At 31.3% G+C, this 27,986-nt stretch overlaps 4 protein-coding genes and 1 long non-coding RNA gene across 8 annotated transcripts; 3 read left to right on the forward strand and 2 right to left on the reverse strand.

Moving 5' to 3' along the window:
- Nucleotides 1–507: 507 nt before the first annotated feature.
- Nucleotides 508–2,060, forward strand: LOC109609964 (40S ribosomal protein S27). 2 transcript variants are annotated; one of them, XM_025413774.1, is made up of 3 exons: nucleotides 508–691; nucleotides 1,152–1,421; nucleotides 1,995–2,060. In XM_025413774.1, the coding sequence occupies exon 2, from the start codon at nucleotides 1,153–1,155 to the stop codon at nucleotides 1,408–1,410; it is 258 nt and encodes an 85-aa protein (XP_025269559.1). In that variant the 5' UTR covers nucleotides 508–691; nucleotide 1,152; the 3' UTR covers nucleotides 1,411–1,421; nucleotides 1,995–2,060. The 2 variants fall into 2 exon arrangements, with proteins under 2 accessions (XP_025269559.1, XP_019882948.1); XM_020027389.2 differs by lacking the exon at nucleotides 1,995–2,060 and having other exon boundaries at nucleotides 1,152–1,482.
- Nucleotides 2,061–2,484: 424 nt separating this feature from the next.
- Nucleotides 2,485–15,149, reverse strand: LOC105250853 (AP-1 complex subunit beta-1). Of its 3 annotated transcripts, none has more exons than XM_011257174.3 (12): nucleotides 14,904–15,149; nucleotides 13,138–13,250; nucleotides 12,440–12,610; nucleotides 10,040–10,066; nucleotides 9,692–9,937; nucleotides 8,449–8,709; nucleotides 7,789–8,211; nucleotides 5,959–6,643; nucleotides 4,714–4,981; nucleotides 3,356–3,707; nucleotides 3,051–3,242; nucleotides 2,485–2,781 (listed from the first exon to the last, which is right to left on the reverse strand). In XM_011257174.3, the coding sequence occupies exons 2-12, from the start codon at nucleotides 13,243–13,245 to the stop codon at nucleotides 2,707–2,709; spliced, it is 2,808 nt and encodes a 935-aa protein (XP_011255476.1). In that variant the 5' UTR covers nucleotides 13,246–13,250; nucleotides 14,904–15,149; the 3' UTR covers nucleotides 2,485–2,706. The 3 variants fall into 3 exon arrangements, with proteins under 3 accessions (XP_011255476.1, XP_011255474.1, XP_011255475.1); XM_011257172.3 differs by lacking the exon at nucleotides 14,904–15,149 and adding an exon at nucleotides 14,864–14,889; XM_011257173.3 differs by lacking the exons at nucleotides 10,040–10,066; nucleotides 14,904–15,149 and adding an exon at nucleotides 14,864–14,887 and having other exon boundaries at nucleotides 2,486–2,781.
- A 2,479-nt stretch (nucleotides 15,150–17,628) lies between these two features.
- LOC105250852 (SWI/SNF-related matrix-associated actin-dependent regulator of chromatin subfamily B member 1) lies at nucleotides 17,629–20,741 on the forward strand. Its single transcript, XM_011257171.3, has 6 exons — nucleotides 17,629–17,795; nucleotides 18,353–18,820; nucleotides 18,905–19,032; nucleotides 19,113–19,425; nucleotides 20,150–20,326; nucleotides 20,407–20,741. The coding sequence occupies exons 2-6, from the start codon at nucleotides 18,369–18,371 to the stop codon at nucleotides 20,444–20,446; spliced, it is 1,110 nt and encodes a 369-aa protein (XP_011255473.1). The 5' UTR covers nucleotides 17,629–17,795; nucleotides 18,353–18,368; the 3' UTR covers nucleotides 20,447–20,741.
- A 1,781-nt stretch (nucleotides 20,742–22,522) lies between these two features.
- On the forward strand, nucleotides 22,523–27,980 carry LOC105250851 (putative tricarboxylate transport protein, mitochondrial). Its single transcript, XM_011257170.3, has 4 exons — nucleotides 22,523–22,725; nucleotides 24,188–24,622; nucleotides 26,053–26,273; nucleotides 26,355–27,980. The coding sequence occupies exons 1-4, from the start codon at nucleotides 22,569–22,571 to the stop codon at nucleotides 26,535–26,537; spliced, it is 996 nt and encodes a 331-aa protein (XP_011255472.1). The 5' UTR covers nucleotides 22,523–22,568; the 3' UTR covers nucleotides 26,538–27,980.
- On the reverse strand, nucleotides 22,604–26,175 carry LOC105250850. The gene is made up of 3 exons (XR_889156.2): nucleotides 26,087–26,175; nucleotides 22,936–23,000; nucleotides 22,604–22,794 (listed from the first exon to the last, which is right to left on the reverse strand). It is a non-coding gene; the product is annotated as an uncharacterized LOC105250850 (long non-coding RNA).
- Nucleotides 27,981–27,986: the final 6 nt, after the last annotated feature.

The raw sequence follows: 27,986 nt of genomic DNA on the forward strand, positions 1-27,986 counted from the left end.
AATTAAATAAGTAATAAATAAATAAGTAAATAATTAATAATATAATAACTTTTTTAAATAATTAAAAAAGTGATTAATAAATATCAAAGATCAGTTTATTGCTAATTAAGATTTATAGAAATAACGGTTAAAAATGTTTTTATTCCACAGCAGGCATTTCGTGTTTTGTAAATAAAAATATATAAACATGGCAATGAATATAGAAAAATATTTTTTTCATCTTTGAACATTACATTAGAAGATTACAGTATCTTTCACGATTGCATAATTTATTTACTATCAATTCATATACATGAGTGTCTTGTTATACTCTGGTGTTACCGACATTTCGTGCACATAGCACGGAACGAAACCAGAAATTGTGCACATGATATCCTCTGAGAACATTCATGGACATTGGCTTTACAGTTCATCTCCACGTTTTCAATGTCCATAGAGGGAGTATCTTTCAGGGATCACTTAAAAGCAGGCCATGACATCTCTCAGTCCTCTCTCTGATCAATCGATGCGGTCGATGTAAACTAGGCTTGGTGTCGTCGAGAAACTGTTGGCAATATTGAGGGATTTTAGGGATTAAAATGTTTCGCATCGAGTCCGAGGATGTTCCTTTCCAGTTCATAACGTTGTACTAAACACGTGGTTACGGTTGTAATTATTGAAATTGAGACGAAATACGCAGTAAATCACGCAAGTATGCATATTGTTTTATTCGCTGTCACACGCGTCTCATTTATTCGTAAAGCGACAGAATCGATCAGCTCGTGGATAATTTATTCGATGTACATATCGTAGCGGCATTTCGGCCGTTTTGTCGCCCATTGCCACATAAATGAGAAAAATATTACAGCAACGAAAAAATCAAATCGCTTCTCACTTTCATTCCATCGTATTTACGTCAGCGTTGAACTGTCAACTTATCGATTAAAAGTCAAAATTTGCACTCTTCCTCGAGTTTTTTTTTCTTTTCTCACATGGTGTCTAATGTCACTTGTTAGACAAGATTGCACAATGTTATGTATATATCTGTTGCTCTTAAGAGAAAAAAAATTATTCAAATAATATAAACATGTGTGAAAAGATATGTTCGTTGTTTGACAGAACAAACTGAATATATTTTTAGCGAGTTTTCAGCAACTGATTCTGTTTTGCAGAATGCCATTGGCCAGAGATTTTTTGCATCCCAGTCCCATTGAGGAAAAGAGGAAACATAAGCTGAAGAGGCTTGTGCAGAAGCCTAACAGTTACTTCATGGATGTCAAATGCCCGGGCTGTTACGCCATAAAAACTATATTTTCCCATGCCCAGAGACCAGTAGAATGTGACGGATGTCGTACGATACTTTGCACACCAACGGGTGGGAAGGCAAGATTAACGGAAGGCTGTTCCTTTAGAAGAAAAGTTCAATGTTAATTTTACGTGATGTATTTAATGCTTCTCTTTATATTCGATAAATAAATACAATCACATTATAACATTCTTTTATTGAACATGTTCTACTTGTATATTATATAAAATATATTGCATTGCATGCGAAAAATCTGTATTAAAGATATTTTTTTTTAATTTAGAACCAAATCTTCATATATTGTGAATTTATGAATGATAAATTAATTGCGATTAATATTTTGCAAGAAGTTTTATTAGTAAAATTAAAATCGAGCTGTTAAACCATATATTTGATTTAATTTTAATTAAATTTATTTTGAAAAGGAAACTTAATTTTTACAAAACAGATTTCGCTTTAAATATATATTCTACAGTTTTTACATTGATTTCTAAGTTTTATTTTTATACACATGAATATATATATATATGTGTGTGTGTGTAATAATATTGTCTGTAATTTATAAAAAAACGCATAAATAAAAACAGATATAATTATAAATTTTTATTTTCATATATGTCTGTGATCATTTTTATAATAAATTCGACAATATATAACAGAGAGAGAGAGAGATTTCTATGATACTAGATCTCAAGATATTTTACGTGATGTATTTAATGCTTCTCTTTATATTCGATAAATAAATACAATCACATTATAACATTCTTTTATTGAACATGTTCTACTTGTATATTATATAAAATATATTGCATTGCATGCAAAAAATCTGTATTAAAGATATATTTTTTTAATTTGGAACCAAATCTTCATATATTGTGAATTTATGAATGATAAATTAAATGCGATTAATATCTTGCAAGAATTTTATTAGTAAAATTAAAATCGAGATGTTAAACCATATATTTGATTTAATTTTAATTAAATTTATTTTGAAAATATTTTGAAAAGGAAACTTAATTTTTACAAAACAGATAATGCTTTAAACATGTATTCTACAGTTTTTACATTGATTTCTAAATTTTATTTTATTCTATACACATGAATGTGTGTGTGTGTGTGTGTAATAATATTATGTCTGCAATTTACAAAAAAACGCATAAATAAAAACAGATATAATTATAAATTTTTATTTTCATATATGTCTGTGATCATTTTTATAATAAATTCGACAATATATAACAGAGGGAGAGAGAGATTTCTATGATACTAGATCTCAAGATATTCGAATCTTATGCACGATACGCGAATGTATAACACAGATAGCTTCTATAAATACAATGCTGCGCATGCTTGCGTGCTATATAATATTTTTTATAATTCGCATTTTATGGCAATATTTTAATTGATAAAAAAAGGAAAACTTAAGAATGTAAGATTGCGTTATATGCTTGAAATACTCCAGGAGCAACTTCCACCGACCGAGATTTCAGGGATAACTGCAATTAGAGAAATAATTATGAAAAAACCAGAATTTATGAGAAATTATAAATACATGTAATAATCTTCCTATGATTATTTTCAAAATTAATAGCTACTTAAAAAATTATTCTCTAATTTAGAATAAAGTTACACTGATGATAAAATATATCTCTCTTTGAATGAAATAATTATAATCTGATTAAATTTTTTTAAATGATTATAAAAATTTCCCAAGAGATGACTGTGTTAAAAAAAATTAATATTGAAGATCCTGTATTAAACCTACTGTGACATCAGGATTGCCTGGCTGAATCTTCAATTCATTCAACACCCAGACATTATTTGTCAACTTGAGAGACTGATAAAGCATATCCTGGCCTTCTACATTTCTCTTGGCAATTGTGAAGACATTGTTTTGTTGCATTTTTTGCACAACTTGATCCGCGGTCAACATTACTCCATTCAGCGTATATTGTACCTGCAAGCAATATATGTATTTTTCTTAACAATTTTTCCTCATTATCAATTTTGTAAACTTTACAAAATATCTTTGCATAAATGCATTTAGATAGAAGTCAGTGATATTGTTACCTCATTTTGTGCAGGTATATCTTTCCAAGTTGAAAGAAATACTCTCTTGTCCAATTGACCATCCTCTGCGAAGTATACGTTCATCGGGACGATACACGCAAAGTAGAAAACGTCGATATTGTTCTTAATAGCGACTTGAAGATTATTCAAGGGCTCCATGCGTTGTACTGCACCCACGGTAGATAATATAACGTTCGTCTCTACACTCGCTCCAGGATTCAGAGGAGCTGGTACTTGCAACGGAGCCGCCGGCGACAATCCAAAGCTATTTTTGTTGAGTTGTATCGCGAATCCTCCCATGGGTTGCATCGCCTTATTTGTGAAAGTCATATCCATGCTAATCTGTCCGTTCCTACGATATTAATATATTTTACGTATAATTAATATGATATTTTACGTATAATTATTCATTGAAAACGCGATATGTTAATCTACAAGGTGTTTCAGACCACCAGTATCACCCATTTAAAAACTAGAGCAGTGGTTATTTCAAAAAAGTAAAAACATTTTCTTTATAAATCGGGTGTGCTCTATCGAATGGTTATATTTTCAACTTCTGGTTCTGGCCGAAAATAGGCGATTCAGATCGGAAGTGCATTTTTTTTAATGGAACCCCCTATTTTTCATTGCATATTCTTGTAGCTTACCTCGAGAGCTTTCCAAAACATTATAATAAATTATTTTTCCATGAAGTACTTTTCGAGTTATGAGGAAATCATTTCTTAATTTTACATAAACCATAAAATATCTTATAAAATATTCATTTTTCGATTATCTTACCTTAATACTTTTATGTACAAAATAATGAGAGAAGATAATAATGAAGATAAAATAATGAGAGAGAATCAATTGATGTAAAGAAAACACATAGTTGTTTCTAAGAAAGGATATGTAATTTGCAATTAACATTATTTCATATTTTTTCTTAAAAATAATTGTATGTTTTCTTTACACCAATTGATTTCTCTCATTATTTTGTACATAAAAGTATTAAGGTAAGATAATCGAAAAATGAATATTTTACAAGGTATTTTACGTAAAATTCAGAAATCGAAAAGTACTTTATTAAAAAAATACTTTATTATAGTGTTTTGGAAAGCTCTCGAGGTAAGCTACAAGAATATGCAATAAAAAAGGGGGGGTTCCATTTAGAAAAATGCACTTCCGATCTGAATCGCCTATTTCCGGCCGAAACCAGAAGTTGAAAATATCACCATTCGATAGAGCGCACCCGATTTATAAAGAAAATGATTTTACTTTTTTGAAATAACCACTTCTCTAGTTTTTAAATGGGTGGTACGGGTGGTCTGAAACACCCTGTATGTTAATTGATATATTATATATTTCATATTAATTACTTTCTCGTGAAAGTGCCCCAAATGTCGAAACCTTTGCCTTTTTCGGCCGGCAGCCAGTTAACTTTAGGAGATATATAAGACACGGGACCTTGGCTGAAGCCGAATATGTCACCAAGGAGACCTGTTGTACTCTGGGAAACGACTGGCGCTGCGCTTGTGTTATCGGTATTGCTTAGAATTCCGTCCAAACCACCACCTAAAAGATCCAATCCTAATCCTGCCGCTTGTGGCGCGGGCGTCGGTGTGGCCATTGCCGCTTGAGGTCCACCTGAAAGAGAGGAAACATTGAACATTACTATGTAAATAGATGATCTAAAATAATGAATAATTGGACATAGACAATAGGATAATTTTTTTATCCGTGACTTAGAAAATAACATAAAAATAGACATACTATTTTAAGAAAAAATCGATTAAGATATTTTAATATGTAATTATACATATTAAATTTATGAACGTGTTACATAACAATTAAAGTGTTGTAGAGTGTTTTTCCGAAATTTGAATTTTTTTTGTCGTACAAAAAAAATATTTTAGATAAAGTTTATAGGGTTCTGAGAGAGAAAAAGTTGACAATCTTTAATTTTAATTAAAATTATTTTTTAAGATCACATGCGAAGGTAAACTTAATTAAATGGAACTATCCAATTTTTTAATAAAAATTGATTTCTCACAATATTTATTGTTAAAAGTTATAAAAGTAGAATAAATTGTTTTTATGAAAAAATATAAATTTGCAACGAGCAGTTACATTTTTTTTAAAAACATTGTATGTAACAATTTTCTTTATACCAATTAATTCCTCTCATTAGTTTGTTTGTAAAAGATTGAGATAAAATAATTGAAAAATAAGTACTTTCCGATATTTCATGATTTATGTAAAATTAAGTCAAAGTATAAAACATCTCATAAACTATTCAACTTTTGACTATTCCACTTTTATAATTTTTTACGCCGAATATTGAGAAATCGATTTATATAAACAAATTAGGATTGATGTCGTTAAAAAAATCTATCTTTATATGTTCTTGAAAAATGATCTCAGCTAAAATTCAAAATTATCAATTTTTCTCTCTCAAAATCTTATAAATTTTGTCTAAAAAAAACATTTTTTTTGTACGATAATCAAATTTCGAAGAAAATATCTTGTAACACTTTATATCGAAACATCCTGTATATTATTACTTATTTTAATTTTTCAATTATCGAATTTAATAATAATCTTTCCGATTATCATTCACCTACCAATGTCCATGCTGAGGAGATCGCCTATCAGGGAATCTTGGGCGGGTATGACCTGCGCGTGAGGCTGCTGTGCATTTGTGCGGGAATCTTCGTTCGAATTGCTTCTAGCAGGTAAGGACTTTCTAGCGCCTGCAGCTCTGCCCTCCACGAACGCCGTGGGAGGTTTGTGATACACGGACGCCAAGCTCGAGATATGGCAAATCAATTCATCCAACAACGTCGGCTCCAGCAGATCCGTTTCCTCCGAAATCAGAGGCTTTTCCGCGAGCACCACTTCCTTAGCTGCTGCCGGATCCGTGCTTAACAATCGCCAGTAAATAAAACCGCGATCTCGCAGATCGGGATTGTCGGAATCCTGGGTGGCCAGACTGAGCACTTGCTGAACCAACTCTTGCGTATCTGTCGGTCTCTTGAGGAATAATTTCACGATCGCCGTGAGCAGTTGAAGCTGCACCTGCGTGTTCTCATCGTGGAATCCCTCCAGGAAGCTCTCCAACAGTTCATCTGCATTATCGATGCGCTCCGCGTATTCTCCAATGATCCAAATCATAGAAGCACGCGCCTCAGGCTCGTCAAGTGTGTCCAGATTCTCGCATAGAGTCGAAATTATGCTTTCATATTTATTAGGATATTTGCGGAAGATATCTTTTATTACCACAATCGCTTCTTGAACGACATAATTCACCTGAAAAAAGTTAAAAAATTAAAAGAGAGGTCATAAATGATAATAAATAATTTAAAAAAAAGCAATAGTATATTAAAAAAAATAAAAAAGAATAAAAAGGGATTTAAAGAAAGAATAAAAATCAGGGTTAGCAAAAAACTTGTTTTTTTTTTATTTTAAATAAAAAACATTGTTTTTTTTGTTTAGAACAATGTTTTTTGTTTTATTTGTGTTTTTAAGTAAAGTAAAAAAGACATGTTTTAAATAAAAAAAGCATATTTTAAACAAGCAAAAAACACTTAATAGCTTTGATCTGTGTAAATATTTAAATTTTTCGCTAGCGTTAAACTGTAAATAACGTTGCCAAAATTGACAACGTTATTAAAAATATAAATAATAAAATAAAAATGATAAGATGGGTATTATTTTAGCAGAATATGTATTTTTCGAGTTATTTATTTTTGGAAAAAAAAAGTTTTAGTTAACAATATTTAATATATAATACTTTGGTTCCTTTCTTATTCTTATTAAGTAATCTCATGCTTAACTCTCAACATAAATTATAAATAAAAGAAAAATAAAAAACCTCAATTCTTCTTTTTAAAAGAACTTTTTTTTAGAACTACTGACCTGCTATGAGTTATGTACTATTAATTTAAAATGCTAAAATGTAAAATGTAAAATCAGTCAATATCTTCTAAGTAATCTTTATTGTATTGATTGTTATTTAATAAAATAAATATTCTGCTAAAATAATCCATCTTATCATTTTTTCTGCTAAAATAACCCATCTTATCATTTTTATTTTATTATTTATATTTTTATATCTATGTTATATAAATATAGATAAAAAACTAAAAACACTAAAACAAAAACTTTTTTGCAATATACGCATCTATTAGTTTTTGTTTGTTTTTGATTTTTTTTTACAATTTCTTTTCCAAATAATCATATATTTTATTTGCGATATTTTAAACGATTCTAAACAGTAGTTTAAAATAGTTTAAAACAAAAAAGTTTAAAACAGTGTCCACTGTTTTAATCAAATAGTTTTAAACACATTGTTTAAAACATGCCAACCCTGATAAAAATGAATAAAAAGATTTTAAAAAATACCTCTAAGTTTGATCATTCTCTCTACTCCAAGACATCTTTTACTTAATTACCTTGGTTTGTATCAGATCTAGCAATGTGGAAACACAACGTTCAGCGGATGGTTCAACTTTTATGGCGCACCGACCGATAGCTCTCACAGCCTTCCGTACAAAATCCACGTCAACTTCAGTAGCATATTCTTTCAGCTCCGACAAAACTTGAGCAATATTGGCTTGCGACGCTAAACGAATCATAATATCCAGCTTCTCCAGTTTTACATATATCGGATCGTTGTATTTGACAAAGAATACTTTCATCTCGTGTTTCAGAATGTCGGGTCGCTTCTGCACAATGAGGTTGATGTTCCTTAATGCGACATATTGAACCTCTGGCTCGGAGCTCAGTAATGTGACAAGAGGTGGTGCCAATTTCTTCGTAAGTGTGCCGACGAAGTCCGATTCGGATTGCAACATCTCCATCAATTTCATTAATACCTGCGATATCGAAGCAAACTCAATTAATGTGCGGTAAAATTATCCAAAAAATAAAAGAAGATTACTTTAAAGGCTCTTTAAAGAGATAAAAACTTGAGGTATTTATTTCTTTTAATTCTTACATTCTAAAGCTAATGTATTTAAAATACAAAAATTATTTGAAATACATAAATTGTATAAAATGTGTGTTTTATCAAAGTCTTCTCTACTTCTGCAATTTATTCAGAATACGTTTACCTTGACAGCAGAAAGCACGACTGCGGCATTAGCATGTGCCAGGCGTGGAGTGATCCGTTCGCAGATGCTTTGCGCCTCGCGATCGTCCTTTGGCGAATAATTCGCCAGTGAATCCAGGATGAAAACTTGGCCCCATTCTGTACATTCGTTAAGTGCTGTCAGTAGTTTGTTTATGGTCTGTGCATTCATCTCCACCAACGGTTGACCACTTGGACTAGCCTCGTTGATTTCAGACAATGCAGCTACCGCATTTGCAACAACCTAGCAACAATCGTCACTGTATTATCACACTATTTAGTCTCATAGTTTTTTTTAGAAAATAATAATTAAAATCGTTTTAATCTCTCTTCTTTAAAAATTTCTCTTTTATCAATTTTTCTAACATTATATCATATGTAATATACAGAGTGTCCCAAAAGTCCCAGACCGGTCCAATATTTCATAAACTATGCACTTTAGAAAGAAATGTTTCAGACAAAAGTTGTATGGCTTGAAGGGGGCCATCAGATAGTGACAATGATTTGACATGGGAGAGTCATTTGAAAGTCACGTGAAGATCACCGTCAATGGAACTCTCTATTTTTTTTACATATTCGTGTAGCTTCTCTACACGAAATCTATACAAAATAATGAGAGGAATCAATTAGTGTAAAGAAAACACATAGTTGTTTTTAAAAAAAATATGTAATTGTTAATTGCAATTACATATTTTTTTTCTTAAAAACAACTTTTTTTTTCTTTACATCAATTGATTTTTCTCATTATTTTGTACATAAAAGTATTAAAGTAAGATAATCGAAAAATGAATATTATACTAGATATTTTATGGTTTATGCAAAATTAAGAAATAATTTCAAGCCTCATAACTCGAAAAGTACTCAATGAAGAAATACTTTATTATAGTGTTTTGGAAAGCTCTCAAGATAAGCTACACGAATATGTAATAAAAAATAGAGAGTTCCATTTAAGAAATTGACGGTGATCTTCACGTGACTTTCAAATGACTCTCCCATGTCAAATCATTGTCACTATCTGATGGCCTCCTTCAAGCCATACAACTTTTGTCTGAAACATTTCTTTCTAAAGTGCATAGTTTATGAAATATTCGACCGGTCCGGGACTTTTGGGACACCCTGTATACAGAGAAACGTTGAAAATATGTAAAATCTGAAAGTATTGATTTGCTATATGGTATATTTAAGATCTACCAAGCTCTGAGAGAGTGGAACAATGACTAGCTTACCATTGGATTGCTGTCGGATAGGAGATCCTTCAATTGATCCAGAAATCCCTGGTCCTCGACCAAGGCTGCGTTAATGTCATAAAGTTTGGCGACACACACGGCTGCGGTCTTGCGTACATATGGATCCTCGTCCTTCAGACACTTACGCAGCGGCTCGCACAGATACTCGGTTATCTTGTCGACGCGTATGCATCCCATCGTGCGAACTGCTAGCGCGCGAATCAGCGGATTTGGGTCCTCGCAGTCCTGCGCAAAAATCGGGCAAGCCAGGGATTCAAGTCTAGTCACAGTAGTGGCTATCTATCTCAACCCATGAATTTTAACAAAATAGAAAATAGCATTTGGTACCTTTGTCATCGGAGATGTCGCTAGCTCCTTTTGCGTGTCAGAACGAAAAAGGTCAAATTGGTCACCGTCACCATTTTTCATTAAGTGTTAAATACTATATACTTATCAGTCATTTATAAAGTAGTATGTGATCAAGAACTGGTCATTTTTTAAAGAGCACGAGGTATTGTAAGTTATTGTTTTTCCTTTTCTTTCAATTGCTGGTTTTATGAGAAGAAAGTTAAATTACGAATGTTACACCAATATCAGCGCCATGCAAATAAAGATAACTTAAACAAGATACATATGTATATGTATCTAACATAGAGAAGAGCATATTTACAAAATATATATTTATATATATTATTTGCATCATAAAGTATTATATTTGTAACAAATTACATTCATTATAGATACACTGAAATTTTGAGAATGATACAAATTGTGCGTGCAATTAGTAAATATGATCTTTATACACAAGCACCGATTGCAATTATATATATATATATATATATATATATATATATATATATATATATATACAGGGTGTGTCATTTTAAGTGATGCAGCTGAATATCTCTTAAAGTAAAAGAGATTGGGAAAAAAATGTTTCAGACAAAAGTTGTATGATTTCAAGGAGGACATAAGATGGTATCATTAATTTGACCTTGAATAGTTACTTGAAGGTAACGTGAAGATCTTCAATTTTTAAAATAAAACTACCTATTCTTTATTACATATTCTTATAGCTTATCTCGAGAGTTTTCCAAAAAACTATAATGAAGTTAGTTTCATTAAGTACTTTCCGAGTTATGAGGCTTGAAATAATTTCTCAATTTTACATAAAATATCTAGTAAAATATTCATTTTTCGATTATCTTACCTTAATACTTTTATGTACAAAATAAGAAAAATCAATTGATATAAAGAAAAAACATGGTTATTTCTTAAAAAAAAAATATGTAATTGTTAATTGCAAATTACATATTTTTTCTTAGAAACAACTATGTGTTTTCTTTACACCAATTGATTCCTCTCATTATTTTATGCATAAAAGTATTAAGGTAAGGTAATCGAAAAATGAATATTTTACAAGATATTATACGGTTTATGTAAAATTAAGAAATGATTTTAAGCCTCATAACTCGAAAAGTACTTAATGAAAGCTAACTTAATTATAGTGTTTTGGAAAGCTCTCGAGATAAGCTATAAGAATATGTAATAAAAAATTGAAGGTGACCTTCACGTGATCTTCAAATAACTATTCATGGTCAAATTAATGACCATTTACTCCAATTACTATCTTATGTCCCCCTTGAAACCACACAACTTTTGTCTGATACATTTTTCCCAATCTCCTTTACTTTAAGAGATATTCAGCTGCATCACTTAAAGTGACACACCCTATATATATATATATATATATATATATATATATATATATATAAAATAAACATTTAAGGAATCACATTCTTCATGCTCCTGCACATTAGAAATTTGCGAATAAAAGATTAACATTTGAATTCTATCTTTGAGATGGTATTTGTGTAATTTAAAATTCGATTTAAAATATATTTATATCATAAATAATACAGCAATGCGAGAAATATAAAGGTATATATTTAAAGCATTTTGGATAAAGATTGAAATTTGCGTGATTTTAAATTATACATGCTCAATAGTCCGAAAAAATAAGATTTATATATATTAGTGCATTAGCGTGAGGAAAGTAATATATGTACGAGATTTTATAAATTATTCAATTAATTATTTGTTAACAATCGTTGTACATGTAAATATATATATATTATTGTATCTAATCATTACATGTAAATATTTATATATCAATATAAATAGGCTATTAATATAATAGAGTACATTCTGGAATTTGGTTTTGCATATAAAATGATGTTACAAAAATAGGAAATGTTTTCTCTCACATTACATCATTATATAATTCGATTGTTGAGGAATAATAATTAATTAATAAATAATTAAATTATTAAAATATACAATATTGGGGCAACCAAAGTCCAGATCACTGTCTCCCCTTTCCCTCTGTGCCCTTTGAAAAATGAACAGTTCAGTCATAATGAACGAAAAAGTTACATTCCGTCCCATAACGCAGACAGCCCTGTGCAAACTGTAATTTGCAAAGCACAGTCTGTATACAGTGCGAGGCACGCTGTAAAATAGATACAGCGAGGATAATATCTGATAAGGGAATGTATTTACAATACCAATGAGAGAAAAAGATTTAATATACATAAGAATGGATTTTTTTCAGCTTGCCTCTCTTTACAGACAGACTCTGAACATTACCCAGTATCATTAAGAAATATGTAATAGAAGGTAAAAGTGCACGTTATATAATAAAATCGTGATCATGAATTGAATTGGCGAGTTTCTAAGCTACGTTACCTTGACGAACGTGTTGACTGCCATGATGGCCATGTCGGGTTGACTCTTGGCATAGTTCATCAGATACAGATACACCAGTTTTTTCAGCTCCAAATTGTCAGTCTGCATGCAGTTCACTACGTCAGGAAACAACGCAGACACGTCTTTCCCGACTGTCATAGAAGCAATAACCTGGATAAATAATTAACAACAACATAACGTTATTGTAACACAAGTTTACTTTCTATTACATACCATACAATATAAAATGCAATATTTTATAGTAGATATATAGATTTTTTTATTATTTAATTTTTATTCAGATTAATTAATTTTATTCTACAATGTTATTAAGATTGATTATTAAGATTAATTAATTTTACTCTACTTTTTAAAATAAGCTTTATGTAAGTGCTATTATATTGCACATCATTTGTTATTAATACATATAATTTATATTGATATATTAGTTTCATATTAATTAGATGATTTACAATAAGTAGAACAATGCAGTCATAGTATATCTTGCTAGTCTATAATAATGCTATAATAATGCTAGTCTATAATAATATATTGCTGTTTTAATTATGTATATTTCTTTTTAATGCAACATATATAATTTATTTATCTCTTTGCATATTAAAAAATAAAAGCTCTTTAATATTCTTTTGAAAAAAAATTTAAAACGACATATATTAATAGTAGATTTTTATTTTTACCTTCTTTACAGCTTCTTTTTTCTTCTCTTTTTTCTCATTATTCAGTTCTGACTTGAGCTCAAATATCTCTCCCTTTTTTGTAGTAGTAAAATACTTTGAATCAGTCATCCTGTCTATATAGCGTAGTATGTAACAAAATATATAAATTATGTAAATTTATAACCTATGGATAAAATCTTTAATAATTACACATTCAATATGCACAATATAAAAAAACTTTATTTTTATCTATTTTTCTTTGATCTAATATCACTAATTTCTTAATAAAAGTACTAAGGTCTCATTAATAACTTAATCAGTAATTGTAATTATATATATACAAAGTTATCTAGAATAAAAATAATAAAATTGATAATTTATACCACATATAAAAAATAAAATAAAAATTACTAAACTTAGAAACTCTAGAATAAAAATAATAAATAAGATTGATAATTTATGCCACATATAAAAATTTTAAAGTAAAATAAAAATTGTTATTACACAAGTCAAATCTTACTGAAATTAACTACAATAATATTATCAAAATATTCAATAGGTAAAGAATGAAATAAGATTAAAATGTAATGAATATCTCAAAATTCGCATAAGCTAAAAGAAAAATAATTCCACGAGGATGAGAGAGGAGATAATAATTTTGAGATTTGCACTGGAATTAAATAAAAGATTTCATTGCATAGCTCGTAGAGTTGTGTTTTGAATAAAATTGTAGAATTTGATTCAAAATCCACGAGAATGAAATCTCAATAATTACTTAATTAAGTAATCATAATAATATATAAACTTATTTGAAGTAAGAGTAATTAATGAATTTGATAATTCATGTAAATTTTTCCCACACAAGTAAAATTTGATTAAAATTAACTATTAAATTTATATTTAAAATTACTTATCAAAATTCAATGATAGGATTAAAGGCAGCAAGAATAAAATGCAATAAATATAGAATTCACATCAGCTGAGAGCGATGCAAATGAGAGGGCAGATAATAAAAAAAAAAAAAATATATAAAAAATAAATATATATATATATAGTAAAGAAATTAAATAAGAGATACCAATCAGAGATTAAAGTATTAATAAGAGATTAATAAGTAATATTGTGGCAATATTGCTGCAAGGTTACAACAATATTAATAATATTGCTGCAATATTCTGTATAAATATCTATAGTGAAGAAATTAAATAAGAAGAGATATCAATCAGAGATTAAATAATAAATAATATTGTAGCAATATTGCAATGTTGCTGCAATGTTACAACAATATTAATAATATTGCTGTAATATTCTGTATAAATATCTCTCTCTCTCTATAGTGAAGAAATTAAATAATAAGAAATATCAATCAGAGAAATTAAATAATAAATAATATTGTAGCAATATTGCAATGTTACAACAATATTAATAATATTGCTGCAATATTCTGTATGGGATAATTTATATCTAATTTCTCCTACAATTTGATTTGACACCAATTGAACGAGATAAAAAAAATTCAGCCTCACTGTCAATCTTGCTATATAGCAAACTGGATCAATGTTCAGAATCTATGGTGTCATAACGCTAACTCTCTCGCCGATAAAGATTAGGATACTAGAAATGTCAAGCTACATCGGGCTCGCCCGGAAAAAAAAATGATGCAGCAGTCTTGGAGGTGGATACGAGAGGGTGATAAGGAAACGCGTCGCCTTTAATGACAAAATGGACCAAAAGCGTGATACGTTACGGAGTATCTCGAACGGTTGCATCTGCTCGCTCGTTAATACCTGTCTATTTTGTTACAGCGACTGGAACGGAGAAGGGGCGAGCGAAACAATCGAAGGTTATCCGCAGACAACCGTGAGAATCGGATCGAGCTGCCACCCACTTTGGAAAAGAGTTATTCCTTCTGCTAGAGTGCAAGTGACACCGTACGATGATACTGGCGTTTGACACCTCACCGCGCGTTATCGGAGCACGAAGACTCCGCGCACATGTAGGTGACAGGTGACGGGCTTCGCGGAGTTAACGATAAGCGAATTGGCCCCGATTGGTTCTCGTTGAACGTGAAACGTATGTACTTGACATTAAATATTGTGTTATTTCAGACGACCACATCGTCTATTGGCCGATTCAAAATAGAACTCCCTGATTGGTCAATCTCTGCTGGTTACCCTAGGGACCCTAAGGATTATTCTAGGCACGAATTAATATAATTGGCTGTCAAACGAGGCGCTCTCAAAAGACTGTCGATAGAGCACTAAATATACAGGTATTCTATACTCCGCCATTTTTAATCCATTCCCCCTCCTTGTTTCTCGTGTCACTCGCCTCGTCGCTAAGCTGAGATTATAGTAGATAGGTTAGTGAGATTATATGGGGTGGGGGGATGGATTAAAAATGGCGGAGTATAGAATACTCATATATTTAGTGCCTTAAGGTGCAATTTCATTGACGCTAAAAAGTAGCGTCAACCATTGGTTGAACAAAGAAGTAGTTGCTTCTTTGTTCAACCAATTGTTGACGCTACTTTTTAGCGTCAATGAAATTGCACCTTTAAGCGGCCTTTTCATTGACGCTACTTTTTAGCGTCAATGAAATTGCACCTTAACAGTTGGCAGCCCTACGAGATAGGCTGTGCAGCACTGCGCGTATATAAAATAAATTTGAAATCGCTTCTAGCCTAACCATCTTCACGCGATCGACTTTATTTGAATTGCACGGCATCGCATCGAATTATGATGCGGCGTCGATTTGTTCGAACGTAATTCGGGACATCGCGATGCTGTATAAGCGTCGAATGAGCACGAATTGTCACGCAAATATGATAAATCACATCTACTCACCGTTCACCGGCTGTTCCACAGGCCGCTCCACTCGCTCGCCCCCATTCCGATCTTGATGCACACGATATCATCAACGCGAATGCGCGACACTTTATTCGGCACTCCCGATATTCGCTCGCATCCGATAATCATCATCAAGGGCGCAAATAACGCGACGCGACTTCGCTCCATTTTCGCGATCGCGCTATCACTGAACTGTAAAAAATAGCTGTCGCGCACTTTCACCGACATATTATGAAAGTCGCGCGATCATCCTTGGACACTTTCGACGCTCTTTCACTCACGATATTCGTTTAAAAACGGTTAAAAGACGCGAAAAATGCAGACGTACGACGATCCGTGTAACTGCGTATGACTCCGATTCACGTATGACGCGTATGACGTACAGTGACGCGCTAACATGGCGGCCGAACCAGTACGCAGAAACGAATGCGCACTGGTTCGGCCGCCATGTTAGCGCGTGATCGCTACGTCATACGCGTCATTGCTACGTCATACGCGTCATACGTGAATCGGAGTCATACGCAGTTACACGGATCGTTGTACGTCCGCATTTTTCGCGTCTTTTAACCGTTTTTAAACGAATATCGCGAGTGAAAGAGCGTCGAAAGTGTCCAAGGATGATCGCGCGACTTTCATAATATGTTGGTGAAAGTGCGCGACAGCTATTTTTCACAGTTCAGTGATAGCGCGATCGCGAAGATGGAGCGAAGTCGCATCGCGTTATTTGCGCCCTTGATGATGATTATCGGATGCGAGCGAATATCGGGAGTGCCGAATAAAGTGTCGCGCGTTCGTTGATGATATCGTGTGCATCAAGATCGGAATGGGACGTCCCGAGGCGAGCGAGTGGAGCGGCCTGTGGAACAGCCGGTGAACGGTGAGTAGATGTAATTTATCATATTTGCGTGACAATTCGTGCTCATTCGACGCTTATACAGCATCGCGATGTCCCGAATTACGTTCGAACAAATCGACGCCGCATCATAATTCGATGCGATGCCGTGCAATTCAAATAAAGTCGATCGCGTGAAGATGGTTAGGCTAGAAGCGATTTCAAATTTATTTTATATACGCGCAGTGCTGCACAGCCTATCTCGTAGGGCTGCCAACTGTTAAGGTGCAATTTCATTGACGCTAAAAAGTAGCGTCAATGAGGCCGCACCTTTACACACTGAAAAAGTTGAAACTGTTGAACTTTATTTTATTGACGCCATATCTAGAGAAAGTCTAGTGATTTTAATTTGCCGCTGGTTTCTAGCGTCAATGAAATTGCACCTTTACTGTCGAGTCGGGTCTGGGGTTTTTCCTGGTTGGGATTCTTTTTGGTCAAGAATGGCGGAATCAATTTAATAGTTGATAATTAATTATCAGTGTGAGTATTATATTTACTTGCCTGTGGTAATATATTTTAACATAATTATCCTTCCTTTGTGTTCATTAATCTATATAAAAAAAATTAATGAGATCTTGATTTTCGAACGACCACATTGCCTATTGGCCAATTCAAAATAGAATTCCCTGATTGGTCGATCTATGCTGGATCCCTAGGGACCCTAAGGATTATTCTAGGCACAAATTGATGTAATTGGCTGTCAAACGAGGCGCTCTTGAAAGACTGTCGAGTCGAGTCTGGAGTTTTTCCTGATTGGTTGGGTGTCTTTTTGGTCAAGAATGGCGGAGTCAATCATAGGAGCATTGAATTCTGTATCGAATGAGTAGTCTATAGAGTAATCCAGATTCTTATTAGAGGATTTGTACTGTTTGTTGCTCCGATATGTTAATAGAATCATAATAGAACTCATTATTAGTAGTTGATAATTAATTGTCAGTGTGAGTATTATATTTACTTGCCTATGATAATACATCTTAACATAATTATCCTTCCTTTGTGTTCAGTCTAAAAAAAAATTAATGAGATCTTGATTTTCGAATTGCTATATATCTAGCCTAAATACGTGTCAAAAAATATAAACAAATGCATGACAGAAAAGATTTATGAGAGTTTGTAAACGCAAGTGGATGAAAATTATCTTATCTAAGTTTAAGAGTTTATGTCTACAAGTTCTGAAATTGCTCAAAAATATTCAAAAAACACAGTTCATTCAATATTACCAATCTGCTATGATGAATATTTAATAGAAGAGCATTGATTTTTATCAAGAAATTAAAAAAAAAATAGAATACAGATAAATGCAATAAATCTGTTAATTATTAGTAAATCCTCTTCATTAATTTAATTTGTTTGCCAATTTTCACAAATTTAATAATCTAATATCTAATATGCCAGATATATTGAAATTTTTATATCTCATTGTATAATTGTTTTGCGATCTTTAAATTAATTGTCACTTTGTAAAATGAAACTTGACTCTTTTTAAAATTTACAGCAACATTGCCATCAAAATGGCGTTACGCACCTATGGAGACAAACCCATAAGCTTCCAAGTAGAAGAAAATGGAGAATACTACTGCATTGGATCGGAAGTTGGCAATTATCTGCGTCTTTTTCGCGGGTCTTTGTATAAACGATATCCTGGCATGTTTAGGAGATCCATAACTAATGACGAACGTAAGAAATTGGTAGAGCTTGGATTAAGCCAACATGTTCTAGCATCCAGTGTTTCACTGTTGAGAGCTAGCGAGGTAGAAGATATCATAGAAGGCAATGATGACAAGTACAAGGCTGTATCTGTACATTCAACTGAACCACCGGCACCCAGAGAAGGTAAATCCAAGAAATCAATGGCATGGGTACCCAGCTTGCCAAATAGTTCACACCTGGATGCAGTTCCTCAAGCCACGCCAATAAATCGCAATCGAGTACACAATAAAAAAGTTAGAACGTTTCCATTATGGTAAGAAATTTTGCAATCAAATAAATATGAAATTCTATATTTTATGTAGCAATTATAAACCTTATGCTTTTATTTTGGATGTAGTTTCGACGATACAGATCCCTCAGCAAACTTGGAAAATGCAGCACAACAAGAAATGCTTGTTCCGATTCGTTTAGATATGGAAATTGAAGGTCAGAAACTAAGGGACACCTTCACTTGGAATAAAAACGGTACATATTTATAGATAATAAAGATTCCAATAATGAAAAGAAATAGTCAATTATGATAAATTAAATTTTTTATTTTTCAGAAAGTCTCATAACACCTGAGCAATTCGCCGAAGTACTATGTGATGATTTAGACTTGAATCCATTAACGTTTGTCCCTGCAATTGCGCAAGCGATAAGGCAACAAATAGAAGCATTTCCACAGGAGACAATTTTGGAAGATCAATGCGATCAGCGAGTGATAATAAAATTAAACATACATGTAGGCAATACGTCCTTAGTAGATCAAGTAGAATGGGATATGTCTGAGAAAGAGAACAATCCGGAGAAATTTGCAATGAAGCTTTGCGCGGAACTCGGTCTCGGTGGAGAATTTGTTACCGCCATCGCTTACAGGTAAAATAATGTAACTGTTCATTCGTTCTACAACTATAAAATTATATTTATGCAGAATGATATATAGCTATACATGCCCAATGTGAATTATATTTTCTATTATCTAAATTAACAACTAGGGTGTCTAGTCTCTCTGAAATTCTCAGAGATTTTTTTTGTAGCTTGAAGAGTCAGGGAATTCTTATGGAATTTTATTGAGACTCAGAAAATTTTTTAGAAATTCTTTAATTATTTTACTGTTATAGTATAAGCAATCTACTAATAAACCAAGTTTAAATTATGTGTTTAAAATGTATTATAAATATATATTTGCCTCTTTTAGCAAGATATTGAATATGCAATATATCTTTTTTATTATAATTTTTAGTGATAAAAATATAAAAAATGTTATACAAATGAAAAATGTTTATTTTGCAAAAGCTATTTAATTTTTTTCAGTTATATGCAAATTTAGCATTTGAAATTTAAATGATTTTTCCTTTGTAGTAAATTTATTTTTCCTTGTAACTAAATTTGTAAAAGCAAAGGGAAAGACATACAATAAAAATATTGTTTCTCTTCGAATTTTGAGTAAATATAATTGGAAATTTTTTTACAAGATTTGAGTAGTCTGATAATTTATTAAAGGAATATCAATGGAATTAATATGAAATGAATATATTAATTATTTCGAATGCTTTCCTCATGATTTATACACTATGTGTACACTTATGTATATTTGCAGTGTACGTGGACAATTGTCATGGCATCAGAGAACATATGCATTTTCCGAAGCGCCGCTTCCAACCGTAGAGGTCCCTTTCAGACCTCCATCAGAGGCTGATCAATGGGCGCCATTCTTGGAAACTTTAACGGACGCGGAGATGGAGAAGAAGATACGCGATCAGGATCGAAATACTCGGTAAGGATTAACTATACTTGGTTGTATTTTATGATGATGAATATAGGACATATCATTCATTCACTTATTTTCTCTTTCAGACGTATGCGACGTTTAGCAAATACGACACCTGGCTGGTAGGCCACATTTAGAAAAAAATCCTATCCACATTTTTTAATGAATATACTATTTCAATTTATGGTATATATCCTTTAATATTTATAGTGGTAGAATAAGTAACAATACAATTTTTATTTCAACATCATTCACATCGTAAAATATGAAATATATGGAAACAAATTGTGAAAAAATAATGGATGCATGGTTGCATCTGAAGAGATGTAACAATATTATAGTCAACAGTGTTTATATATATGTGCTGCTCATGAAATTCAGCTTCATGAATTCCTTTATATAAAATGTCTTAGATTTAATGGGTCATCCCTTAAAATTTTTTTTTTTTCAATTAATTTGAGATCTATTTTTCATGTAAATTTATTTGATAAAAAAAATATATATATGTATATATATATATATATATATATATATATATATATATATATAGTATAATTTAAAATGTTACAATTATTGTTTGTATTTATATAATATTTTTTATAGTCGAGGGTCTATATATATAACTATATATATAAAATAATACAACTTTTTATAATAATCAGCTTTGACAACAAAAAAAGAAAGTAAAAATTATTAAAATTGTTTATAAAAAATATAACTGACAAATAAGTTTCAAATGCTGCATATCTAAAATATTCGTTATATCTTATAAAGTTTCTTATAATTGACTTTTTATAATAATCAACTTTGACAACAAAAAGAGAAAATATGATTAAAATTACTAAAATTGTTTATAAAAAATATAACTGACAAATAAGTTTCAAATGCTGCATATCTAAAATATTTGTTACGCTTTATAAAGTTGATTATAATTATGATTTTTTTGTTTTCTTCAATCGAACGACGAGATCGCGTGATTTTATATTTATTCACGATAATAAATTATCATTCTAAAATGTATGTCGATGCGAGTATTATCTAACGTTTCGGCAGCCCATTAATTAAGCATCAGCATGATGCTAATTAAATGTGAGAAGAAAAAAAAGAACACTCGTGCAACGGCAGATAATTACTCTTGAGCAATCGACAAACTTATTACACATTATTCCATAAATATTAAGATACATTACTTAATATTTAATTACATATTAAATTATTTGATATTTATTTTTAAATTATATTTTAATATTTTTTAATATCATTTCATTATATTTTAATTCATCATATCTTAATATTTCCCAGTTTTTACTGATATAAAATGTAAACATATATATATATATATATATATATGTTTACATTTTATATATATACTTTCCGGAAATTTCAGCTAAAAGTAGAATCGAGATTCCATGACGAAGCAGATCTTTATGTATATATTTAGCCGCACTGGACTACACTGGACTTACAATAGACTGAGCTATGAGAACGGCACAATAGACGATATGATTGGCACTTTTTGGTGCAATTTATCTTTCGATTCACTCGTTCTTCGTTAATTTTTCAAATATAAAACATGTATAATATTCAACACCGCGCCTTCTTTTTCCACGCATCGAACAAAAATATCGTTTCGAAAAATAACTGTCTCCAACCGAGATTATCGATATTGTTATCCTAATTCGATGTAAAAAAAAACTCGGCGAAGGTCTATTTATTTCTTTAAAAGAAAACGACAATAGCAAACAATTTTTCATTTCATTTATTTCAAGCCTGAAGAGAGGGGGGAGGTGCAATTAAATGTGAGAAGAAAAAAAGAACACTCGTGCAGATAATTATCGAGCGATCGACAAACTTATACACATTATTCCATAAACATTAAGATACATTACTTAATATTTAATTACATATTAAATTATTTAATATATTTATTTAATTATATTTTAATATTTTTTCATGTCATTTCATAATTTAATTCGAAGACATTCCCCTCCTGTCCACTTCTACAAGTGAGGCGAGGAAAAAAAAAACGCTGGAGCTGAAGCAATAACGCGACAGCCGACGACATTGTTGTCGTCGTTCGCGGTCGCGGAGGGGGGAGTGATCCGCGGAGCGGGAGAGAGAGGCGAGGCGGAGGGGGGGGAAGGGACCCGGTCGCGGCTCATCGGGACTCGGGTGTCAATCGGCCGCGTCGATCAGCTGTGCGGTGTAGGCGGCAGCGCGTCGAGACGACGAGGACATCCGGAGTACCATGGATTCGACGAGGAGGCAGCAACAGGGCACGCTGGCGACTCTGGGATGTCGGGGCTTCTCGACGCCGTTTCCACGCAGGCCGTGGACGAGCGAGACCGGCGTCGCCGCCGCCGCCGTCGCCTCCGGCAACCTGGGCCTCAAGGGGGTCATTGCCGGTAAGTTACTCTCGTTGGGAGGAGGACAGGGGGAGGGAGGCCGGAGGCCTCCGCGTCGACCTTTGACACCTGTCAGGAGGATCGCTCATGAAGGACTCCTTTTGCGGAGTCAGCGCACTCTGGCATAATCGTACGATGATGATGATGATGGCGCGAGAGATCGCGCGATCTCGTAAAATTACGTATTAATATGTATTTATGTGCGCTCACCTCGTGTTTTTTTCCAAGATTTAACGGAGAATTACGCTCGCTCCTTTCCATTATGACCTCTGGATCTAAATGATTTGTAATTTGAAAAACATGAATTTATTATGTATATGGAAATGCAATAGCAGAACATCAATAAATTATAAAGATTTTTTTATAATTATAATTCTGTGATCAATATTCTATTTCTATTTATTATATTTGATATATTTATTATTTCTATTATTATAATTTTTATTATAATTTTCTATTATTTTTATTATAATTTTTTTATTATAATTTTCTATTATTTTTATTATATTTTTCTATTATTATAATATTATTATAATTGAAGAATTATAAAAAAAAAATATATGTATATGTATATATGTATATGTATATTTTTTTTTATAATTCTTCAATTATAATAATATAATAATAGAAAATTATAGTAAAAATTATAATAAAAATATTAGAAGATTATAATAAAAATTATAATAATAAAAATAATAAATATATCAATTATAATAAATAGAAATAGAATATTGATCATAGAATTATAGTGTGTATATATATATATATATATATATATATATATATATATATATATATATGTAATCTGATAATTCATGTTCTATTTTTATTCATTATAATTTTGTTCTATCGTCATTTTTTGCATATTCATTATAAAAAGTATGCACTTGTATTACATATTTTTCAATGACAGATTTCTTGGAGTATTCACAGTCAGTATTTCCTTGGCAAAAGATTCTTTTTCAATAATTACTAATGAATCACATGTTTGTTTCGTTTCAGCATAACTTTTAGATTTATGTGGACAATTTTTAATTACAAAAGTGTTAATTTATTATGTGAAAATAATAAGTAATAAATTGAAATTTTATGAAACATAATTGTAGAAATATCAATATATTATATAAAGAAAATGTATGTATATATATATACATATATATAATATTCTTTATAATTGTAATTTTATAATTCATATTTTATTTCTGTTCATAATTATAATTATTTTCTTCTCATTATAATTATAATTTTTCCTACTTTTAATTTTGTACATATTGATTGTAAAAAGTCTTGTGCTTCTATTATATTATTTTTTAATAATAGATTTCTTGAGCTATTTATAGTTCACTCAATCTTTCTTTCTCAAGATATTTCCTCAGCAGTAATAATGCATATATATCATTTGTTTCTAAATTTGTTACAAATATACTTGAGAATATGTAATTAATATATTTAATTTTTTTAGGTGGTATTACTGGAGGCATAGAAATTTGCATCACATATCCAACAGAATATGTAAAGACACAATTGCAACTAGATGGAAAAGCTGGAGCTGGCAAAGAATATACAGGAATAGTTGACTGCGTAACCAAGACTATTAAGACCCGTGGATTCTTTGGCCTGTATAGAGGCTTGTCCGTCCTACTCTATGGTTCTATACCAAAGTCAGCGGTGCGATTTGGTGCTTTTGAAACAGTGAAGGATCACTTGGTGGATGCGGATGGGAAACTCAATCCACAAAGGAGACTCCTGGCGGGTCTTTGCGCCGGAGTATGCGAAGCTATTTTTGCGGTCACTCCGATGGAGACGATTAAAGTGAAATTTATCAACGATCAACGTTCGGCGACTCCAAGATTCAGGGGATTCTTTCATGGAGTGCACTTGATTGTAAAGGAACATGGTAAAAAAATTAATTCAAGAAAAGACAAAAGTAACTTAATTGCTCTCAAGTTTGAAAAATATATTTTATATACGTGTATATATATGTTTATACATGTAATTATGTTAAATGTATTTTTCAACGAAACTTAAATTTTTTTGCTTAAATGTTCTTGTATAAATTCTTTTGTTAAATATATTTTATTTTATTTAGTTTTAATAATTTAATCATTTACTTAGAATATTGAAAGAGAAATATTAAAGAATTGTTTCAAGTATCATTACAGTTTAACCTTCAATCTACTTAAGAGTTGCATAACTATTTAATTGGGTCAGATTACAACATACAGGGTGTCCCAAAGTTCCGGTCGAATATTTCATAAACTATGCACTTTAGAAAGAAATGTTTCAGACAAAAGTTGTATGGCTTGAAGGGGGTCATCAGATAGTGGCAATGATTTGACACGAGAGAGTCATTTGAAAGTCACGTGAAGATCACCGTCAATTTCTTAAATGGAACTCCCTATTTTTTATTAAATATTCTAGTAGCTCACATCGAGAGCTTTCCAAAACACTATAATTAAATTAGTTTTCGTTAAGTACTTTCCGAATTATGAGGCTTGAAATCATTTCTTAATTTTACATAAAACGTAAAATATCTTGTAAAATATTCATTTTTCGGTTATCTTACCTTAATATTTTTATGTAAAAAATAATGAGAGGAATCAATTGGTCTAAAGAAAAAACATAGTTGTTTTTAAGAAAAAAATATGTAATTTGCAATTAACAATTACATATTTTTTTTTAAACAACTATGTGTTTTTTTATACTATGTGTTTTCACCAATTGATTCCTCTCATTATTTTGTACATAAAAGTATTAAGGTAAAATAATCGAAAAATGAATATTTTACTAGATATTTTATGGTTTATGCAAAATTAAGAAATGATTTCAAGCCTCATAATTCGAAAAGTACTCAATAAAGAAATACTTTATTATAGTGTTTTGGAAAGCTCTCGAGATAAGCTACACGAATATGTAATAAAAAATAGAGGGTTTTATTTATGAAATTGAAGGTGACCTTTACGTCACCTTCAAATGACTCTCCAAGATCAAATCATTGCCACTATCTGATGGCCCCCTTCAAGTCATACAACTTTTGTTTGAAACATTTTTTTCTAAAGTGCATAGTTTATGAAATATTCGACCGGTCCGGGACTTTTGGGACACCCTGTATACTTACACTGTTGGCTTATCATGTGATACATACATTGTAAAATGCTCAAATGTTTGTTTTCATATTAAATATGAATATTTGTAATTAAAGAAGTTTATTAAAAATAGCTTAGTAAGAAATATATTAAATAATATATTAATAGTGCACAAAATTATATTTAATTATAATATAAAATATATCAATAGTGATACATGAGCTATTGTTAATGTATACAGGTTTTAAAGGAGTATATCAGGGAGTAGTACCTACAATCTTGAAGCAAGGATCCAATCAAGCTATCCGTTTCTTTGTGATGGAAACATTAAAAGACTGGTACAAAGGAGGTGACAATACTAAAAGTGTTCCTAAAGTAGTCGTGGGTGCATTTGGTGCAATCGCTGGTGCAGCATCCGTTTTCGGAAATACACCTATTGATGTTATAAAAACTAGGATGCAGGTATATATTATGGATCATTTATTTATACATATTTGTGTGTTTTTCTGTCATTTTAAATTTGCAATTTATTTTTGTGTTTAGGGATTGGAAGCTTCAAAGTACAAGAATAGTATGGATTGTGTGATTCAAGTGTGGAAGAAGGAGGGTCCAATGGCATTTTACAAAGGAACCATTCCACGCCTGGGCAGAGTGTGTCTAGATGTCGCTATAACATTCATGATATATGATTCCTTCATGGAACTTTTCAACAAAGTATGGCCTTAGGTCTGTCACATTTTGTATATACACATTATACATTCTGTCAGATTTTACAAATATTGCTTTCACATTGACATACTTTTTATAAGCATATTTGTATGACATATATATATGCAGGGATATATAAATACTTATATACAGGGTGTTTGATAAAAATTGTACCACGCTTGCAAATAGATAAAGAGTAGTAAACTGAATAGAAAAGTTCTTCAGAGTTTGCAATTTTCAATAATTATTAAAATATTAATTAAAAAGAATTGGCAAATAAGCGCGCCTTTCACGAAGTTAGTCTAAAAAATGTATATATGGGACGCAACAACAAGAGAATATCACAACGAAAAAAAAAATCGGAGAATGCACAACTAAGCTTTTTATTACCATGTGACACTCGCTGCTGACGTATCTAGAGCATACATTCTATATTTCATCGCACGAAACGCGTGCTCATTCGCCAGTCTTTTTTAATTAATATTTCAATCATTATTGCAAAAATTGCAAAATGTGAAGAACTTTTCTGTTAAATTTTTTGTGCTTCGATCCCCGAATGTTAGTCCAGTCTTTATCAAACACTCTGTATATAATTTGTCAGAGTTTATTTATATTTTTATTTAAGATATATATATACACATATGTGTGTGTGTGTGTGTGTGTGTGTGTGTGTGTGTGTGTGTGTGTGTGTGTGGGCGCGCGCGCGCGCGAAAGTTTTCCAATGGTAACATTTGTATCAAAAATTAGGAAAACGTAAATCGCAAATGCATCCTATTTCGATCGATTTTTATAACATCAAGACGAATTTTGCACAATAATGTGATGTTGCTACCTCCGGCTCTAGCATTTATACAATGTGCAGTGCACAAAAATAATTATTTTTAATTGCGAAAGCTTTGTGTTTTGATGAACTTGTGCTTCATCCGTGAATATTATTTTGTTTAGTTATAAAATATTCTAACAATATTCTGCAACAACATACATTCCTGGAATCACATTCGTTCCGTTATATTTATAAATATAAGAATATCATTTTTGTAAATTCCTGAAGTGTGTGAAAATAGTCTATTTATAATATATCTGTAAGTCACATATATTGTACATGCCAACGTATTGTATATGCCACATATGCCAATATATACATATATACAGTGTTAATACCAAAATATATTTATGTACAATTTTATAGAGAGAAATAGCACACTTACATAATAATCGAGCAGGGAAAAAACACCTCAACGAATTTAATTTTGTATAATTTCTCGCGTCCGAGAGGATTACATCAATGTTGCAGAGATAAATATAAGAGAGAATGTGTATATTAATAAAAACAAATTTAATCTTATTTCTGTATAATCATTTTTTCATATGTAATCTTTCTTCTGTTAACTAAAATATGCAAGTGACATACAAATATGATATTTGTTTTCCAGAAAAAATAATAAATATATGTTGAACTAACGTTTT

This window comes from Camponotus floridanus, unplaced genomic scaffold (assembly GCF_003227725.1).
Source record: "Camponotus floridanus strain SB8 unplaced genomic scaffold, Cflo_v7.5 scaffold11, whole genome shotgun sequence".
In the NCBI taxonomy this organism is placed as follows: Eukaryota; Metazoa; Arthropoda; class Insecta; order Hymenoptera; family Formicidae; genus Camponotus; species Camponotus floridanus.

Excerpts from the sequence above, each read along its gene's own strand:
- LOC105250851 (XM_011257170.3), top strand. The coding sequence starts at position 22,569 with ATGGATTCGACGAGGAGGCAGCAACAGGGCACGCTGGCGACTCTGGGA. Across the intron at positions 22,726-24,187 it reads CCTCAAGGGGGTCATTGCCG|GTGGTATTACTGGAGGCATA; the intron begins GTAAGTTACTCT and ends TAATTTTTTTAG. Across the intron at positions 26,274-26,354 it reads TTATAAAAACTAGGATGCAG|GGATTGGAAGCTTCAAAGTA; the intron begins GTATATATTATG and ends TTTTGTGTTTAG.
- LOC105250852 (XM_011257171.3), top strand. The coding sequence starts at position 18,369 with ATGGCGTTACGCACCTATGGAGACAAACCCATAAGCTTCCAAGTAGAA. Across the intron at positions 18,821-18,904 it reads GTTAGAACGTTTCCATTATG|TTTCGACGATACAGATCCCT; the intron begins GTAAGAAATTTT and ends TTTTGGATGTAG. Across the intron at positions 19,033-19,112 it reads CTTCACTTGGAATAAAAACG|AAAGTCTCATAACACCTGAG; the intron begins GTACATATTTAT and ends TTTATTTTTCAG.
- LOC105250853 (XM_011257172.3), bottom strand. The coding sequence starts at position 14,885 with ATGCAACCGTTCGAGATACTCC. Across the intron at positions 10,067-12,439 it reads CAGTCAACACGTTCGTCAAG|GAGCTAGCGACATCTCCGAT; the intron begins GTAACGTAGCTT and ends GACACGCAAAAG. Across the intron at positions 3,708-4,713 it reads TGGGGCACTTTCACGAGAAA|GAACGGACAGATTAGCATGG; the intron begins GTAATTAATATG and ends TTAATATCGTAG.
- LOC109609964 (XM_025413774.1), top strand. The coding sequence starts at position 1,153 with ATGCCATTGGCCAGAGATTTTTTGCATCCCAGTCCCATTGAGGAAAAG.